The sequence below is a fragment of the Anopheles bellator genome, chromosome 2 (genome assembly GCF_943735745.2).
Source record: "Anopheles bellator chromosome 2, idAnoBellAS_SP24_06.2, whole genome shotgun sequence".
In the NCBI taxonomy this organism is placed as follows: Eukaryota; Metazoa; Arthropoda; class Insecta; order Diptera; family Culicidae; genus Anopheles; species Anopheles bellator.
This window is the reverse complement of record NC_071286.1, coordinates 77,903,513-77,923,710: the sequence shown is the minus strand read 5'-3', so window position 1 is coordinate 77,923,710 and position 20,198 is coordinate 77,903,513. Positions and strand designations below refer to the sequence as shown.

The 20,198-nt window shown below is 50.6% G+C and overlaps 3 protein-coding genes across 4 annotated transcripts in view; 2 read left to right on the top strand and 1 right to left on the bottom strand.

The window, feature by feature from the left end:
- Nucleotides 1-6,188: 6,188 nt before the first annotated feature.
- On the top strand, nt 6,189-11,799 carry LOC131212319 (neuroendocrine protein 7B2). Of its 2 annotated transcripts, XM_058206131.1 has the most exons (5): nt 6,189-6,242; nt 7,331-7,445; nt 7,503-8,102; nt 8,167-8,238; nt 8,321-11,799. In XM_058206131.1, the coding sequence occupies exons 2-4, from the start codon at nt 7,371-7,373 to the stop codon at nt 8,236-8,238; spliced, it is 747 nt and encodes a 248-aa protein (XP_058062114.1). In that variant the 5' UTR covers nt 6,189-6,242; nt 7,331-7,370; the 3' UTR covers nt 8,321-11,799. The 2 variants fall into 2 exon arrangements, with proteins under 2 accessions (XP_058062114.1, XP_058062113.1); XM_058206130.1 differs by having other exon boundaries at nt 8,167-11,799.
- A 409-nt stretch (nt 11,800-12,208) lies between these two features.
- Nucleotides 12,209-15,631, top strand: LOC131208113 (putative ATP-dependent RNA helicase DHX57). Its single transcript, XM_058200762.1, has 4 exons — nt 12,209-12,377; nt 12,453-12,646; nt 12,725-13,613; nt 13,674-15,631. Exons 1-4 carry the CDS (start codon nt 12,209-12,211, stop codon nt 15,629-15,631), a joined length of 3,210 nt encoding a protein of 1,069 aa, XP_058056745.1.
- Nucleotides 15,632-16,385: 754 nt separating this feature from the next.
- The window catches only part of LOC131208112 (mucin-5AC-like), a 15,615-nt gene continuing 11,802 nt past the window's right edge, over nt 16,386-20,198 (bottom strand). Inside the window, exons 3-4 of the mRNA XM_058200761.1 lie at nt 19,975-20,198; nt 16,386-19,905 (exon numbers count right to left, since the gene is read on the bottom strand). Of these exons, the coding sequence (XP_058056744.1) occupies nt 16,386-19,905; nt 19,975-20,198 (3,744 nt within the window). The remainder of the gene's footprint in view (nt 19,906-19,974) is intronic.

Genomic DNA, 20,198 nt, shown 5'->3' with positions numbered 1-20,198 from the left:
ACAATCAAGTAATGTTTCTTTTGAAAGCTCATTTTGGATAGAATATGTAAGAAAACATCATTTAGTCCTTCCGTCTTAAGGAATGCAAATTGCGGGACCTTTCGTTTTACTCCTTTCATTAACTTTTGCACCGTTTTCTTGGTCGCTTTCTTTACTGCAGAAAGCCAGTTTTTTTTATAATTACATCTCACTGACAACTGCTTTACGAGTCTTTTTGAAGTTACGGTCAATGATGGTCCAATATTTTTCGATTGGGCGTAGCTCTCCATAGCCTTTTTCGCATAATTACAAGATGCTAAATCCATCCAAAACAGTACAGAATTATTGTACTTTTTTGGGAAAGGCAAAAGACGTTTATTTAGGCACTCTCGGACATAAATTTCCTGATTCGAGACGAGATACGAGATATTTCTTTGCGAATTTCGACAGCTTTATGTTCTTGCAAATCTCTCCTACCTTCCCTCTTTCAGTTGCCGTATAGTACTCCTGTCCAGGAAGTAGTTTAAAGTATGGCTTGACGTAGGTTTCATCATCCTGCACTATGCAGAAAATTTCGTGAACGATATACAATAGATTCCGCGATCGTTTTCTGGCCAACATATTTTGCTTGTCGTCAAGATTTGGAATCACTAGTACAAGCTCTTGTTTCAACGCCATTTCCACAAATGAAGGGCAAATGACTAAATCGAATAATATGTATAATGATGTAAAGTGAGACGTGTACAGGATTTTTTGATGCACTATGAACAATACTGCGTCATGTTGAAGTTGACCAATGTTCGACAGGCCCACCCTTTATAATTCAGAAATAGTATTAATAAGTAATTTTGGATAATTTTAGAGATAGAAAAACACCGTTAACGTAGAAGCATATTTTAACTGTCCGGTACGAATTTACTCAATTAAGCCTTTCGCCGCTTCTATCAACTCGTTTTTCGAACTGTGGTCCTTATGCGATACGAAAAATGTGAATTCCTGTTCGTTAAGTCTTTCAAACTTCTACTTCAAAAAAGAAGGCGAAACGTTGATCTCGTTGATGTCGGAGGCAGTGGCTTAAGACTTAGGCCTGAGCCCTCAAACCCCTGGAGTATTCACCAATTCTTTTCACAAAGCTAAGTCTTCTTCTGTTATGCGATTTTCCATTGTAATACTCGTAAATGTACGTAGAAGAAATATTAATTCCGTCTCGAAAAGAGCGGGCATGTATAGCGGGATTTGGATGGATGGATTTGGGTAGCGCTTGAAACAAAAATTTATTCAAATTTTCGAGACCGTATTAACGCTTTTTGTGTAGATGGCAATCAATCTATTGCGTTCCGAATGCCACAATACATTCATACGAAGATGCTTTATTTCTTTCGATGTCTGTAAAATCCCAATCGTATCATTAGGCAGCCTCACAGCCAGTGGGCCTAGGTTTCAGGCCCAAAACAGCCCCAAAACCCACGTGCAACATTATCTTTCTAGCGTATCGGAGCAGATCAGCGGCAGAGTTCCGTCGGCAAACACAGTCAAATGTCAAAGGTGGTCTCCAATTTCTGGCGGCGCCGGCAAGCTTTTGAGCGAACACAAAAACCCGAAACTCATGCATTACCGCACTTGGCTGTTTTCTTAGTCCAACGCATTACGCTGGTCCACAAAATCGAGCCCAAGGGACCTCGGGACCGACACCGGCAGATTTCGTTTCACTGAGCCCACATCGGCACAAAATTTGCCAGAAAGGTATGCCGTAGGCCCGCTGCTCGCTGGTTCCGGTGCCTGGTGTTTGGCCTTCGTCCCCGCTGGATGCAATCAGGTGAACTTTGAACTTTTCCGCTACAATCGAAAATTAAGCTAAAGAAGTTAAGAAAAATATTTAACCTTCCAGGGACAGAGAATGAGCGTTGTGTTTATTAACTTTTGCCGCTGGCCTTCGCCGTGCCCCACCGGGCGTCCCCCTCTAACCCCGGGGGCTGCGGGTTAATCTTAAGGTCAGGTGCCGCAGGTGGGTTTCCCATTGCCATTCCCAGTGGCCCTAGTAAATGGTGGCTCGTGGGTTTCCACCAGGCGACGGATTGTGAACGATCCGCAGATCGTTCGATTGTTTGAGGACAATAATATGTACGGAATTCAATTTGTGTGGAAACTCTATTTATTATGAAACCCCCCCCCCCCCCCCGCCCCCCCCCCAATTGGGGGTGGTGGTGACAAGCTGTTTTGTGGGGAATGTTATGACCTTATTAACTATGCCGATGACTTCCAATTACTTCGATACATCGCGAGTTCGGAGTTCGATCGAGGTTAATGTGCACGTACATAATAATGGCACAAATTAAGTTACCATTTCCATTTGACCCCACCGGTCTTTTCGTGACCCAATTGACGTGGCCGTGTGGTGGTCGGAATTGAATCAAGGGGTACTTTTTCCCCTTGTGGATTATCGCTTCCGGTTTCGCTCGAGGACCAGCCTTCCGCGGGCGAGTTCGTTGACTTTTCCCGCGGGCGGACGTTGAACGTGCTGTTCGATGGCCGATCGATCGAACCGCTTCGATCGGATTGGGCCCACAGGACACAGGAAAGGCAGGCACCAGTGGACGCGGCTGTTCCATTATTTACTAATGTACAGTGCATGCCATTTCCCGGGTGCGAAAAAGGAAGCACCAAGCATGAGTTACCAGGACGAAGGCCCTCTACTCCCGGAGGCAACTACTGGTTGACCCAGATTTTGGCACAGGGCACTTATTTTTTTAAAGGAGTTATCCTTACTCACGGTCAGCATGGAGGCCGGGGCCTTCGGGGTGGTGGCATTTTTTAAGTCAACATTTTCCATACCCTGCCGTTGAAGGACTGGCAGCGAGCAAGCTGAGCAAACGTCCCACGGGAGATCCGTGGTTAAATCAATTTAATGGCACAGAACCCGTAAAGCCAGCGGAACGATCCATAAAAAGATGGAACGAAACTATGCAAAGTGCCGCCCGGTCACAGCCATAAAAGGCGATAAACTGTTGCAATGCAACGCTCTGCCATCGCTTCGAAAGTGCGAAAAGCGAGTTGGCCGCTTATTTCATGCACATCGATTTGATTTCAATTACGTGTTTCTGATTTTTACGATTCATCGTTAATGCAGATCATGCTGCTGGCCCGAATGGCTGAAAATAGGGCACACTCAGATCCCTGGGAGTGCTCCTCGTGAGAGTGCAATCGGACTACATCCGGGACGGGTTGCTCCAGCCGGGAGTCAGACAAGCCGGCGCCAGTCCGTCGCGGCTGTAGTTTCACGTCTCGGGACCCACTTTTGGGACTCTGCCAGGATTCCCGGGCATAGGAAATTTATGCTTTAGACACATCCGGGTGTGGGGGAATCCGGGGCGTAGAACGCTGATTGCCATCGCGTTTGCCCCGTTCTAAAACGCGGTCAGTGAACTGTGCGCTCCGGTTGCCGACAAACAAGATTATGGCCCTTTTTTGCGCCAACTATACATGGTTAAATTTTAGGGATCAATTTTGGGCTGGATTTTAAGCTGCATCCCATCCCATTAATGTATTCTCCGATAGAAACGCAAGCATTAAACCCTTTTTTAAACCTATTTTTATCTCAATAAAGAAGAGTTTTGCCATGGAAATATAATCTTGTCGGATCCATTTACTTAAAATGCATAAAGTGATTAAAATCCCAAAATATGAGAAAGCTATCGCTGACTACACTCGTTTCCGTCAGATGTCGCGCGTGTTCCCAACACTTCCTTTCGAAGCTTGTGTGGTCTGCACTGCGCCTGTTTCGGGCGACAGCCGGAGCTTTTCATTCATAAAATCGTCCTCGGCCTTTTTCCTGTCCCTTTGTGCTGGGGTTTGGCTCGCCAACACACACATGCACAAAGGAGGGTTCCACAGCCAAGGCCACAAGCACCTGTAACGCGAGTCGGAAAAGCAGAAATCTCTCGTCCCGATGACTTGCATTCCACCGGGGATTCGAATATGCATCGCGATACAACGGTTCCACACAACGAATGGATCGACGTCAGAGCCGAGTCACACAAACACACAAACATGCACCGAAGGACGACTTGCGAACTTTCGCCGACGGCACTTTCGGGACTCTCCGGAGTGAAGTATTTTTTTCTCCTATTTTCCGTCGTAATTTACTGGCAGCCCATAAATTTCCCCATTTCGCAAGTGGCCTCCCGGCACCGAAAATGCGTCTTTTCTTTTTCCGGCAAAGTTTTCCGGGTGTGCCATGTACTCAGCCACAGAGCCGTGTAGCTCGGTCATCAGGTCACATTATTGATGTTTTTCATGCCATCTACGCACCAAGCGGGAGATTCTCCGGCCGGAAACACATCTCACGATTCAAGCAAATTTCGACAGCGACCGAAATGCCTGTCGAAACAAAGCTCGGGCGTGAGTTATCCAATAGCTGCCACCGTTTGGCTCCCACTCGATTTCCCTCGTGTCCCGTGCCGGTGATAAGCCGCATGGGATAAGTCAACCCAAAACAGGAAACCCACGATATCCGATGTGACATACCGCACGTTGTGTCCCATTGAGGTAATCCAAGCCCGTGTGTGAATCACACCGCGATGAATGAATGGACGATGAGACCCATCGAATAGTCGAAACACGTCCAGCTCATTTTCTCAGTCCCGATGGCCAAATGATGGTGGTCAACTTTGGCCCCAGTGATGTGCTTCGATGTGTGAGTTTTATAAGTTGGCCCGTTTTCCAATCCCACAACCCACGCTCGCACCGGAAGGGAGATTCACAAAATTATCAATGAATCTTGCTTCCCGGAAGACCCGTCACTAAGCCTCCGCTCCGAGGGAAACGAACGTCGAACGTCACATGGCTGCGCATTTTTCTTAGACCTTCCATCGGCAGAGAGAGAGAGAGAGAGAGAGAGCGAAAAAATATGGCGCAACATCCACCGGAAGGGTGTAGATTGGAAATCGGCTTTCGTCCACCGTCGATCGTGAGAAATGTTTGCCCACAAACTCCTTCCGGCGATTGCCAAACGCCCACGGACAGCCCGTTCACGCCCGAACGGGCCACGTTTTGGGGACTGTAATTCGTGATTGGTGGCCATTGATGACTCCCAGGATTCCGGTGCCGGTGCCTGTGGGTCTCAGTGTTTAATTTCCTGCGGCAAACACCTCCGTTCCGTTCGGGTCCGTTCGGGTTGCCCGCGGTGTCCTGCGGTTGTGTGGTGGCCCCACTCTTCGCGGAGGCATACCCTGGCAGCAACAGGACGAGGACAATCGGTGGTTGTGCAGTTATATTTTCATGTGCGTAGCGAAGTGACCTGCAGTTTGCTTTATTAGATAACTTCATGCCGAGCGTAAGGGAAACGAGTTTCGTTACGAGCGTCGGTTTATTGCTGGCCGCGGTTTATGCACACCGATAAATATGTTTACGGTTCATGAACACTAAAATCAGGCTCTACGGAATTTATTATAGAACAGCAAGCTTATTTTATTGCAAACAATTTCACTAGAGAAAAAATAATTTTCTTTTTTGAACCTACTGTCCAAACTTATTGTGAAACGTTCCGGAACAGCTGGTTCCGAGCGCACCAAGCATTGCTTATCGATACGCAGAGCGATGCAATAAATTTGTTCCCATCGTTGCGATTGCGACAAGAAGTAGCAAAATCATTAATTATGCTTCTTATCACACCTTATCGTATGGGTGAAAGGGTTACCCCGTGACTGGTGGACGAAAAGAGACCGAAAGAGAGCCTTTGCTATGAATGTTGATTTTTCCCGCACAGCACGGGGTAAAAGTTTGAAAACTACCTCAAGGAAGCAGGAATACATTTCCCGTCCGCTCCGGCTGTTCGGTGTGAATAATTATGCAAATGATGACATAAAGCTTCCGAGGGACGGGTCCAGCTGGAAAGCAACACTCTTCGTGCACTTCCTGGAACAGGGCCCACAAAGTGTTGCCACTCGATTTGTGATTTCTTCACGGCTGTCGCGTCGGGCGAAGGCGCATGCGCTGGCCAATTCGTGCCAGTGTGTGGGTTCGTGTCGCAAGAGAAAGCGAGACCGGCGAGAACGGCCCTCTTGCTTGAGTGTCCGGGAAAAGGAAAAGGCTACACCACAAGTGGGATACTAGAGGCAGCGGGAAACGGGCCTTGCGGAAGAAGCTTTCGCGGTGGTAAAGCTTCAGCCGTCGTCACGCTTGGGCCTCGGGCTCAGTTTTATTCCGTTCGTCGTCGAGTGAACTACGAAAACCATCCATCAGCAGTGTAGACGACGGTTCTGAAGGTTGGTTCCCGCAGCGCAGCTTTGACATTTCCACGGTGTGGCCACGCGACCTCACCCTCCCGTCGGTCGGTGGGTGTTGGAATCCTTGTTTCCGGTTTTCCGCGGCCCCACATGGCGCGCGCTGTTGTTCAACGTTGGTGACGTTGTGGTAGTGTGCTCGAGTGAAGAACCCCTGCCTTGGTGTTAGTTCCATGTGGGTCAGCTTTTTCTTTTGTACACAACAAAAGCCAAATGTGCCGTCTTATCAATTATGTCGCGCCATTTTGCCCCCTTTTCGGGAAAACAAAATATTGAGGACCGCTATGAAGTTAAAGCCGCTTGGTGATTAAAGCAGAAACCTCACGAAGCAACGCAAAGTTTTATTGTTTTATCAAACAATCGGCTGGAAACGTTATTAAATTGTGACGAAGCATTGTCGGATCGCCTAGCACCATCGGCCTGCTCTGTTTGATTACAACCTTCCTTTCACTCGGAGTGCGATGAGTTTCCGTGGCGAAAATCGATTTCCTCGGCCGCAATCTATCAGTTGATGGCGGTGATCTAATTAATTATACATTCATGAGAGCGTCGCTGAAGCGTCGGGACACGGATGAGTTTAGATTGCGTTAGGTAGAGAAGTTTATTTATATAAATTGAAGGTCATCTGACCCGGTTCGGTGGGGGGGAAAGAGTGCCAAGAGTGACACTGTTGTTTGGAAAATACACCAGAAGCCTCCAGCCAGCCATTGCCGAGTTCCGTATTTTCTCCTTTCGATGCATACGCTGCATTCAGTAGGAATAGCGATGCCTATGATGGCCTCTTAACGACCGACTAGCAGCAAATACACAAAGCGAACACTTTACACGGAAGTAGTTTCTCATGTTTCGCAACAAGTGGTCGATTCCTTTCCGGCTCGAGTAGTGTAAGCAAAATGAGTACCGAGCTCAGGTCGATAAAGAAACGCACAGAGTCCTTACGGTTCCGACCTCGTGCATCTCCGTTCGCTAAGCTCGGTGAACGTTGACCTAATCCTGTGGGCAATAAATCAAACAATAAGGTCAACATCAGCCAGCGCTCTAATGCCCATTTATTTGCTCCCCATTCACAGGAGAGCTTTACGGTGTGCTCGTTACGAAGCGCGGCACAGCATGTACGTCTTTTTGGTTTTAGCCTCGCTGATGGCTGCTAACCCAGCGTTAGCGTACTTATCAGCGGGACTGAAGGTAAGGAGGCACACGGCGATAATACGGCCCCAGGCTGAGGCTCACTCCTTCTTGCAGGATCAGTTCCTGTCGGACGTGCTGTTGCGTGAGCTGGCCGACAGAATGGGGAAGGATTTGGCGGAGGCAGCTGATTCCTACATCGACCCGGCAGCCCTAGACGACCTGTCCGTCGGCCGGTTGGCAATGATGGCACGCGTGACGAAGGACCTGGAGTCGGAGCAGCTCGACTACGACGCCCTGTTGGATGGCTCGAACCCGAACCCGTCGCCGCGCGATCAGGAGTACCTACAGCATAGCTCACTGTGGGGTCACCAGTACGTTTCGGGTGGTGCCGGCGAAGGACCCAACCGCCCGAAGCCGCAGGTGAAGACCGACGCCAGTCTGCCGGCGTACTGCAATCCACCGAATCCGTGCCCGGTCGGGTATACGGAGGATCAGGGTTGCACGATGGATTTCGAGAATACGGCCGCCTTTAGCCGCGAGTATCAAGGAGCGCAGGACTGCATGTGCGACACCGAGCACATGTTCAACTGCCAGGCGACGGCACAGAGCGAAGGCAACCCGCAGATGGACTCCGACTTGGAAAGCTTCATCGCCCGGCAGTTTCACACGCAGGAACACAAGAACCTGGTGGCCAAGAAGTTCCACGTCAAGAAGGTATGCTTCGAGCACGATGCTCCGGGGGCTCGCCAATGATCGACAATCGTTTTTATGGTTTTAGAGCTCCAATCCGTTCTTACTCGGCGAGAAGCTACCGGTGGCTGCCAAGAAGGGATTCAACGTGAATGTCTAGGTGAGTCTAAGGCTGGCGTACGTATGCGGCGTATCATCAACGGACAATGGCAATGAAAATCAAATGATCCTCCCTACCTTAGGTTATAAGGCACCAGCAAACGATACACTCACATCCTATCCAATCACAAGTGGGACCGAGCAAACGAACACAGAATTACGACTAAAATTTTCCAGTAGCTGGGCACAATAGGCATGAATACTTTGATACTTTGCAAAGGCAGGAAGCTCCCTAACTGTCTAACTTTTCACTCTGGCTAGACGGTTGATGTTAGGACAGAAATCATCAATTCTATGGCACCCTTTTTGAAAGCGTTATGATCGCCTGTCGATCAATTCACAACCAAGCGAGGAATCTCTGACTCTCGACACTTTTACCCATCATCTTTTCTCGGGGACACTTTTCCCGGTCCCCAGCACGGCAGGCGATCTGATAGAGTGTATTTATTGTTACGGTCCTAGCGGACACTTTCAGAAGCCAGCGACACTTAACGAAGGCATTCAATAAATGCAAGAAAGTACGCCTTTAGTGCTATCCTCTTTCAACACGTGCGACGATCAATGTTTAACGGCAGATGCTAGAAACTGGTGGATCCAGTTCCAAACCTATATTTTTCTACCATGCAACCAGCGGCACTTAAACCGGAGCTTTCACTAATAAATATTACGCTTTGACGATGAACAAAATCAGCTTAGAACAGCCCTTTCCATCAAGAAACGGAATGCGGATATAGAACCCCCGAACTGAAATCTTTGGTAGCAGTCAACGAGTCGAAAAGAATTCAAATACGTCTTAACCTAACGATAAGTAACTAAAGCAACCTGAACAAAACCGGACCTTGATTTTTATTGTGTTGTGTAGGCCCATTATTCCAGAAAACTGCAAACGGAGTCAATTCGATCAGTCAAGTTGTCTCTCAAAAGATCTGCTAGCTTGCAGCAGAAATTATCAGACAATGAACAATGACCAGCAAATACCTTGCACCTATTTTAGAAACTAGAAAATATGCAATCTTCGTTCTGGAATTTACACCTTGTCCTATGAAATCGTTATTGGTTTTAGGCTTTGGTTTCGTAGGCCTGTAACGGCCGTCTGTTAAAATATGGACGTGCACTTGCTGTGTGGACGTACGCAACGATAAAGCTCTTTTCCTGATCTCTTCGATGCAAAACCCACCAACAGCCGGGTTTCGGTAGCATTTCGGTTTCGAAATCCACAGCCCCATTTCATCCGGGCAGAGTTATCGTGTGAACCGAGGGCGAAAGGAAATGAGATGCTCGTTGGGATTTTCCACAGCGAGTCGTCACGTTTATGCAAATTTTTTTCCACTGTCGAACCTTAATAGATGTAAGCTTTTTGGTTTCTCCAAATTTTCAAAAACAACCAATCATGCTGCTCGCCAGAGCACCTCCAAACTGCTATTCCATAGACATAGTGTAGTATATCTTTCACAACGGTAGGGATTAGTAAATCATCGTGAATGTCACCAACCAAATAAATTAGCAATGAACAGCTGTGATTTTCTTCTGCCCTGGCAATACACACGCGAAACTGATGTTCGAGTGTGTTGAGTCCAAACGCCAAAGATCAGTTTCGGAGGCAAAGAAAATCACACCACCGATTCCTGCCCTGCCGCATTACCATCAGATGGGCACTAGGGTCGGGAAATTATCGAGCCTAATATTCAACCATAAGAAAGGAAGAAAACAGTATCGCAATCGACTAGAAATTTGACTATAACTTCTTCGCAACAAAATAACACGTGGTGCCGACCGACAGGATGCAAAACAAACAGCAGAACGGAAAACCTTTTTGCATTCCACCGCAAAGAACAAGGTTTCTGTTGGTAGCACTACAAATTAAATACTGAAACAGAATGCGACACAACGAGCAATGTTGCAACCTTGATCGATAGGGTTGATCTTCGTGCCCGTTTCGGCTGGCTGCATCTACATCTTGAGCCATGGGCTTCGGACCGCTGGTAAGCCCTCACGGCGGTCGAACATCAAACGGTGGAGACGTGAACGGACGTTACGAAGAAATGGAATGCAACTACATTCCATCTACAGTTGGATTCCATTTCCTTCGCCGCACGCTTCCATCGATTTCCGCGGATTCGGAGTTCCGTTTTTCGAAGTGGACACCAACGGCAACCAACGGCAACATCATTACACTGAATTACACACCAATGACACAGAACAGCGAGCTGTCCTCGCGAAACACACGGACCAGAGTGTTGGGATGTGACTAGGGCGAGAGAAACATGTATACATGGAGCAACATACCAATTTCAAACCACACACCACAAATTACTGTTAGTGATACGAGAGAAAGAAAGATAACGAGCGGGTAGACGCGAGAATGCATATTGTAAAATGGCATATTTATATTATTCACTCTGATAAAGTCGCCGTGACTGGCGATGGGCACGGAGAGAGCAAAAATTATATATATACATAAATACATGTAATCTACTTTTGTATTTATATCCATAAATATTATATATATACACACAAAACTCACCGTACATAAACAGTATGCCGAGGTAATAGGAACGTGTAACGAGATCAGAACAAAATCGAATCAAAGCAGCTGTTTAGTACTTCGATTATTTTAATAAATATGACAATATTCAACTAATAATTATAGTATACACGCCAAAACACACCGATACAACATGCCGTTTTCTGGCGCCCTCCTAGAAACCCCGGCGCCATCCTGTTTGCCCGCGGAGGCCAATACAAAATCGTGTACCGTATCCCCGTGCTATTTACATCATCGTAGACCAAACCAACCGAAAGGAATGGATGCATGCTAAACGTATGTGGCTATGTTAAAACATTGAAAGAGCTTTAGTACGGTTTATTTCTAAGTTGATAAAGCGCATAGTTTCAAATCAGAATGTCCACTAGTGATCATTGATTAGTGCCACGACCTCATTCGACAGCATGCTAAGGCCACGTGTTGTTGAACCACGTGTTGACTAGAGGTGCTCCTGAAATGGAGCAGAAAAAAGCGCACAGGAATGGAAAGTACACCCGGATCAACCAAAACCATATGCCAGTTCATGAATGCTTCTAAGACCTCTTCTATAGTATTAAACCACACACCTACACAAAATGGCAGCTAACCCTATCCTCCTTTTGTAACTTCACCCGTCTTTCACTCACGCGATACATTCAACATGCTTTCTTACCCGGTAACGTGAATCAATATATCAATTCCAAATTAAATGAATACAGTTTTCGAGTCTCCGGACTACTGTTAGTCAACGCAAGATAACAAGTTGTTGAAATAAGAATAATCAACTCTATGAGAGCAATAGTTACAGGACAGGAGGGGACTGGAATGAACCACATTCTATCAACAGCGTACGTCTAGTAAAGTCACGCCTGAACTGCAAACCACACGTTCCGTATAGAACTACACATCTGAAGCGAACGAGAGAGGGTACAACACCCACAAACGCAGAAGTCGAAGGAACACGGGGAAAGAACGAAAAAAATGAAAAGTTAAACTAAAAACAACTTGCAAAAAAATTAAATAGAAATATATCATAAACCTTCAGTGTCGTATTTATGCATCATCACGGTTCCTGTTTGTTATTCAGAGTAGTTTCTATCTATCGTTTGAGGAGCACGTTGTTCCACTTTCCAGCTCGTTCCCGGTAACTGTCCGTTTGAACGACGCGATTTGTGGAGCTTTGCTCGCGAAACTCAATCGTGTGTAGAGAACTGCGTCTATAGCTTCAAGTTCAATGTTTGCGAGCATCACTGTGCCCCTGGTACGCTCGAAGGGGAGACGGCTGGCGAACTCGACCCGTGGTCATAAACAGGGGGCTCTGGTTCGCTCAATAGCAATATTTGAACGTTTCCGAGAATGCACAACGAACTTTAGTCACAAACGTCAAATGAAAAGTGCCTTTTGCGAAAGTCGATTGCGTCCTGAGCGAGTTCGGTAATTAATTGCAATGGATCCACCAAATGTGGCCGCGATTTATGCTATCGTGCAGATGATGCAGAAGAACGACAAGCTGTTCGAAGTGAAAGTACCCACCAAAGCGGACGAGAGCTCGTTCAATGCCTTGCTAGATCTGCTCGAGTCGGAACCATTTCGCTTCTACGTCACCGACAAAGAAGGTAAGCGGCGCACCGTATTTGTGCGCAACCCAAGCAAATGATAATGCCGTTTTTGTTGGCCCCGTTTTTTTTTAGAAAGTTTCTTCATTTTGCGCGTCGAACTCTGCGGCATTCTGGAATTTGGCCGAAAAACGGAGAAGCTCTTGGAAAACATCGTTTGCAAGAGCCCTTCGAAGGAAAGGCGGATAAAGCGGGCAAACAAATCGAACAGTTGCACTGAAAGGCGCACCGTCGCGAACAAGGCCGCATTTGATATGTGCAACTTGAAAGTATTGTTGAAATGCACATCCGATGCGCCGCAAACCCTTGTTCCGATTGCGTCACCCGAAACTCCCGCAACCGCACAGAATCGCGCCAAGTTGCCCATTGCGGCCTGTCGGACGGATATCAACAACTGGCTAGCATCGGACGCACCCGTGGCCATACTCTGTGGTCCCCTCGACAACTCGCGAATCGTGCAAATGGTCCAGTACGTTCTGGAGTACTGCCAGACCCACTCGGAACGGTGCCGAACGGTTTGCGTTGTGTCTGACGAGCTGAGAGTGTTGCTGACTGCGGACACGATCGCCCAGGAGCGTGCGGAAACCGTGGGCAAAACGATCGGGTATGATATCGGCATCAGCAACCGGCTCAGCCATGTTTCGAATGTTGCGGTCTGCTCCATTCGGACACTGTTGGCCAATCTTATGGCGCCCACGGGTAACGCGCTGTTCGCGGTGCTTACTCACCTAATTGTGGACGATGTCGGCCAGCGCTCGGTTGGCATGGACTTGCTTCTGTCACTGTTGAAAGAAAAGCACCACTTCCACCCAACGCTGAAGCTGCTGCTACTATCGTCCAGAGCGCGAGTGACAAAAGTCGCCGGATACTTCGGGGCGTCAGTGTTTTCCGTACCCGAATCTACCTGGAGTTTACAGAACTCACCGCCACCTGCAGCCAAGCATGTTTATTTGGCCACAATTCTAGCTGAAATTTCCACCAATAAAGTGCTTAAGAAACTGAAGCAAACTCCGCAAGGCTGGGATTGGTACAAGGTGGCTGATCATCACGCTCCCCACCGGTACCAGTACCTCGACGACAGTGCCACAGACTACTTGGATGGGCTTCTGGAAGACTACTGGTTTGAGTCGAGGGCGACACCGAACGAATTAGACGTACTCTGTGAAAATCCCTTTCTGGTTGACTACCAGCACTCGCGCACCCGAATGTCCGCGCTTATGATTGCGGCTAGCAAAGGTAAGCCTCGGGGATGCGCGCCATGTTCCGACGTTTGTAACACGCGTGTTCAATTTGCAGAATCCCTTCCGGACGTGAGGGTATTGCTGAACTTGGGTGCCAACCTCTTCGTGCGGGGCAAGCATGATCTGCGGGCCAAGGATTGGTGCGCCGATGAGGCCAACAGTCCTTGCTGGAAACTCATGGATCTTTGCTACGAGCAACACTGCAATCAACCTTCGAAGTTTCGATTAGAGTCCTCCCTGCTATGGTTATATCAAAGAATTCACAATCCCTACTCGATCGACCACCAGATGGTGGTAGATATCGTGGAGTACATCTACACAACTTTGCACCACGGAAAGGTACTCGTGGTACTGCCAGAATTCACCGATGTCCTCGGGTGCTACAAACTACTGCGGGCGTCCAGTAGTGCACCGCCGCAGGAACAAGCATTCGTGTTCTGCCACAGCCAGCTGACGGAGGACGAAATTGTGTTGGAGTTTGCTAGGATCGGTGATTGCATTTTTCAGGTTATTCTCTTGGAGGATCGTCTTTTCGAAGTTCTACCTACCATGGATACTGTCGACTACGTAATCGATACGGGGTTGAGCACCTTCCGGGACTACAATGTATCGAAAAATTCGCACTCCATTGCGTCAACATTCATACCACTGGAAACGGCTTCCCTTCGGAGTGGACTCGCCAAACGGATTTGCTTCCATCTGTACACGTGCGAGCAGCAAAACCGGATGGTGACGAAGAAAGCAACGAATCGTCGCATTGCTGCTCGACCGGAAGAAACGCTACAGGCCCTGCTGTGTCGCCCTCGCTCGGCTCCGCCCGTTGTTCAGTTCTTTAGCAACGCGCTCATCGACGCACCGGACGCCAATGTGAAGCGATCGCTCGAGCTTCTAGTGAAGATCGGTGCAATCACCGCGGTGGATCTGGCCCCTACGAACCTGGGACTGTTGCTGGCTAACCTGTGCTCCAGTGTGCAGCTCGGTAAAACCATTTTATACGGCATCATGTTTCGGTGTCTCGATCCCGTAATGACGATAGTAGCCAGTCTCTGCGTGGGCTTTAGTCCGTTCCTTGAGCCGGCGGATAAGGTGCAACTTAAAGCGATCGCCGGGATCAAGAAGGGTCTCGACCACGGCACGCAAAGCGATTGCTTCGTGCTGCTCCGTCTGTTTTTGCTCTGGAACACGGCCAAACTGGACGATGAGGCTATGGTAAGGCAGTATCGTTTGAAGTGTGGAGCTATGCAGGCCATCAACAACACGCGTGTCATGCTGATGAGTCACCTGCGCGCGATCGACATCGTCAAGGTGGGCGCCGGAACGAACGTCAACGTACTGAACGAAAATTCGGGAAATTGGAGCACGGTAAAGGCTTGCCTTGCCGCGGGCTTGTATCCGAACGTGGCAAGGGTGGACTACGCGAAGAAATGCCTAGTCTGCTGCAGCGAGGCTGGGGATAATCTGGAGCCGCATCCGCTGTCCGTGATCAATGTGGAAGAAATGGCGTCCGCGTGGGCAGTGTACGTTTACAAGTTGGATCCCACTCCCTGTTGGCAAGCTGGCGAGAGTACTTGCCAGAACCGTACTCCTGCGATGACTCAGATGGTCGAAAACACCGTCATTTCAAACTGGACGATGGCACTAATGTGTGGAAACCCTCCGACAGGCTCCGGGAAAGTCATTAAACCTTCGCAGAGCGATGAACTGATTATCGACCGAAAGTACGTATTTCAGATACCGGACAAAGCCCTGGATAAAGTACGGTCCCTTCGCCGTTCGCTCGCGCACCTTTTCCATAAGTTCACCGCGAGCCCATCGGCGGTGCTGGAGGATCACGGGGCAAACCAGACGATCGCGCAGATCAGTGAGATACTGCACAATGAAGAGGTGCGTCAAATTTCGTTCAACACCGGAACTCGTCCTAAAATTGTAAAGAAATGTATGCTCGGCGTCTACTCGATGACAAACAGTGCTACAATCGCCAGCCTCGGAACCTTCGCCACCAACGCCCCATGAGGCATATGCTTTCGGCCATCTATAATTTACAGATCTTTATTTTTCACTTTTCTTCTATTGTCGTTAACGGCTGCGGCGCCCAAGAGTGCTTAAAACGTTATATAGTACAGTTAAAAAGAGTCGACACGTTAAAGGATAGCCGGCACTGGTCGTCGACGACGGTCGTGTTACGGCCGGTTACTTACGGGCGAAGAAATCAGCATAGTCCTACCGCGTGGACAAGCAATTGCGTGTGTGTGGTGTTGTTTAAAAGTGCCTTAGACGATGGGCAGTAAAATAAATAAATCGTTTACCCATGGAGGCCGCCTGGCCGGGGGTCATAACCTAAACTAAACTGAGCATTAGAGTTGCACACTTCTGCAGCACCAACCGCAACCGGGACAGTCCTCGAATACGCAGTTCCTGCTTCGCCCCACGTGCCCTAACTAGTTGAGGTGACAGACATGGCTGTGATGACGATCGAGTCCCGTTCCTTAGCAGCTTTCATCCAGTACACTAGAGTCGGTTGGTCGGAAGAAAATGCGCCGAATGCTCTCTAGTGATGCGAGTAGATATGCCGGGTATCGGTAGCATCCTGTCCGCCGAAGCTCGGCGGACTGCTTCTAGAGAAACGCACTAAATACTTGCATCTAAATACTACGCCTTAAGGACGCCCCTGTCTCGAACACAGACACATATACACATCGGCGATCTTACAGTCGACCCATCCCTGCGTCGGGGAGTCGATAACGGACATTCAACCACTTCACGATGATCACGCAAAACCACCGCTAGGTTTCTTGACCTGCGGGAAGAACGCTTCGATCGGCAGGATCGGATCCTCGGTGGCGAGCGTGAAGTAGCCTGGCACCTTGCGCGACAGCAGGCCCTTGTTGACGGACTTGAAGCTGCCCCGGTCCTTGTGGCCCGTGCCCGACAGCGTCAGTTCGACCACCCGCTTCGAGTAGTCCGACGAGGCACTGTTCAGATCGTAATCGTCCGTGCTGGTGACGGCGGTGTTCGGGTCCTTGGGAGATATCTTCATGATCGCCGTCTCGTGGTGCCGGTAACCCTCGGTGGTGCTGGGCACACTGTTGCCCCGCGTGGAACTCTCCTCTTGCCCACCGAATCGATGCGGCGAGCCACTCTCCCCGAGCGTGCCCAGATCATCGATCGGTCGGGTCTGCTCGGCCGACGACGATAGCAAATTGTCCTGATCGCTCGCAGGAACCACGGGTTCGTCCCGCTTCTGGGTGCCATCGTCTACAGCGCCCGCTCCACTCGTCGGCTGGTCGGATTCCTTCTTGCGGTTGAAGTTTTGAATACGTTGCCGCAGCGTAATCTTCGGTGGACGCCGATTAATCAGCGAAGCCGTCGTGTTGAAGGTTGACCCAGACGACGACGACAGTACCGTAGTCCGATTGGTTCCGAGGTCCGATTTGGTGCGACCACGATTCGCAAGCGTTCCGACACCGGCCGGTTGACTGCGGTTGGCGCTCGACACCGACGACGTTTCGGTGACGGGTTTCTTCACCGTGAACCGATTGTATGTGCGGGTTCCGTGCGGCCGGAAGGAGCTTCGGGTTGTGGTTTCGTTGCCGGTCCGTTCCGTCGTGGCACCCACGCCCGTGGGTGCGATCTCATTCGTTTCAAGTGTTTTGTTGAGCCGTGCGTTCAACAAGAACCGATTGCGAGTCGGAAAACGGAGCTTAGTTGCCGTAGTCGTCTCCACCTCACTTCCGGCGGTCGGCGTTGGAGTGGCAGTTGCCGTACGGTTCAACTTGTTCCGGTACTCCTTGATACTGAACCGAGGCCGATTCAGTTCTCCACCTCGTCCGGGGGCACTGGATTTATTCTGCGCTTCGGAGAAGTTGAGCGTCGATTCGTCCGAGTTGAACACAGCCGCAATGGCTCCGGCATCGGTTGATGAAGCCACCGTCGAGGAGGACACCGGAAGGCGATTCTGTTGCCGTGTGCTGACCTTCGCACCCGCTTCGCCCAGCGTTTCTTCTTGCGAGTCTTTGGCCTTGGATTGCGGTGCGGGACGGTACCGAGACCGGAGACCTCCGCCAACGGCCGGCAACCCGGCTTCACTCGGAGCTATGAACGTGCTCGTCACCGTTGTGCTGGACGTGGTCGTCGTGGCCGGTGGCAGCGTTCCGACGGGCGGTTCCGTTCCACCCGGTAGTCCCGAAGCTTTGTCCTCTTCCCGCTGGTTCAGGACCGTGAACCGATTGCGCGTAAAGTGTGGCTTCTTGCGGAACTTTTTGATGACCGTGCCGTCAAACTCCTCGTTCGATGCAAACGTGGCCAGTGGCGGTGGGGTCGGTTGGGTCGTCGTGGGCGCAGCTTCCGCCTCGGCCGGCGGAACCGTGGTGACCGGTTTCGGTCGGAAGCGGATTCGATTGCGATTGCGAGCGTCGAGTGTGGTGCCGGCATTGGTCGTCGTTTCCGCGGACTCCGGCTCGGTGGAGTACTCCGTCGTGGTGCTGCTGTGATGCGGTGGCTTTGGCCGTCTCCTCCGGTTCGCTGAGCCCTTGGCTCCCTGGCTGCCCCGGCTCGGTGCCACTGTCGTTACCATCGGCAGGAGGGGTGACTCCTCCGCTCCGAAGTACGGTCCGATCGTCACGATCTCGAGCTGCAGATCCTCCTGGCGGTTCTCTTCCTCCGCGTCGGTCGTGTACTTGTACTTATTCTTCGACTTGGGCGGAACCAGCGTGGGGTCGGCGATCGCGTCCTCGATCGTGAAGAAACTGTGCGTGATGACCGGTTCCTCCGTCGACTGGTCCCACGGTGAGCTGGTGGTGGCGCTCACGCTGGCCGGAGTCGTCGTCGTCGTGGAGGGCGCCGATGATGGGCGCCGATTCGGCGGAAGTCCCGTGTAGGACGGGTGCATCAGCTTGTGCTGCTTGTACTCGCTCTCGGCCGGCCGGAAAAGGTGCTTGAACACATTCGGTTTCTCGGTCGTCAGATACTTCTCGCGGTTAAACCAAGAACCGTCGCCCAGCTCGTTGAACGGGGTCACCAGAACCGGCGACTGGTGCTGCTGGAAGTGGTGCTCCCCGTTGTGAAACGTATGCTGGGGCGAGTTGTAGTGATGCTGCTGCGGATAGTATTGCTGCCGCGGGAGTGTCGTGGCCGTGGGGAACTGCGTCGTGGTGGTAGTCGAAGTGGCGGTACTCAAGGCCGGTGCTCCGGAAGTCGGACGCGGAAACTCGTAGCTGAACCGATTGGCGTCCTGGAGCGGCGAGTGCGGATTGTGGATGTTGTACTTGCTGAGGATCTCGATCGGATCCTTGCTCGGCGAGGATTCGGCCAGATGGTTCAGCACCGTCGGCAGGAACGGCGCCTGCTGCGTGCTCGGTGGCGGTGGGACCAAGTTCTTGCTGTACTCGTCGCGGATTTCGTTGTACTTGTTGGGCAACTGCTTACCGGGCGCTTCCTTGAACTTCACTATCTCGAACGGTTTGTGATCGATCGGAAGCGGCTGCGCGGTACTGTAGCTACCGAATGCCGCTCCTCCGAAGGGTGACCCGCTGTCAAACTCGGCCAGCGACTCCTGGTCCGTTTGGTGTGCTTGCTGGAACAGCTGTGACTGCTGGGAGAAACTGTGCTTGGAAGCCGACCCGCTTTGCGGTGCTACCGGCGGTGCCGGGTGTTGGGTTTTAAGATTAAAGTTGTTGTACTTATTGCCCGAAATGTAGGACGAGCTTTGCTGTTGCTGCTGCTGGACTTGCTGGAAGAATGGCGTCAGCACGCTCGGTGGCAGGTGAGGAAAGAGCGGTGTCGAGTCGATACCCCCGGCACCCTTCGTCAGTTCCTTTTCGGCCGACGAGGGTGTAACGTACTTCTTCGGGAACTCGGCCAGATCGGCCGGGATCTGGTTGAAGTGGGGGAACGAAAACTTCCCGACCGACCCCAACGGTTGCTGCTGCTGCTGTTGCTGTTGCTGTTGCTGGATGTAGTTCAGCTTCTTGAACTGGGCCACACTCGGAGTGTAGGCGGGCGCGTTGAAGAAGCTCTTCAGCGTTTGCGTATCGAAACTCGGCACACCGGAGTTGAGCTGCCCGAGGAACTTTGTCTTCGACGGTTGGCTGAGGATTGCGGGCGATTGGCCGAACTGGATGTAGGTACCGTACAGGAGGTTCGGATTGATAAACTGCTCCAGCCGGTTCGAGCTGGTGGCTATGGGTTGCTTGGGTCGGAAGCCGGCGATGGCCATATGCGACTGCAGCTTGTTGATCACCGGGTGCGGCTTCAACGTGGACTTCTGGACGATTAGCGGTGCACTGTCCCTACGGGAGTCGACGGGAGAGGATAGCTTGTTAGTAACAGGTCGGGGGCCCTATCGATCACGAACTCACCTGAACTGCCCGTTGAATTTGGCCGACTTCACTCCGACCGCACCGTGCGAGGAAATGGCGGCCGTTATCTTCGGCGTCGAACTGTGGACCATGTTGAGGGTGGTGATCTGGTCAGACTTGACGAACGGCTTCGACGGTGGCAGCGGTTTGCTCGACGACGGCGAGTAGATCGTCTGCAGCAGCTGCGTGGTCATGTACTTCGGGGCGGCAGGAGTGTGCCCGTA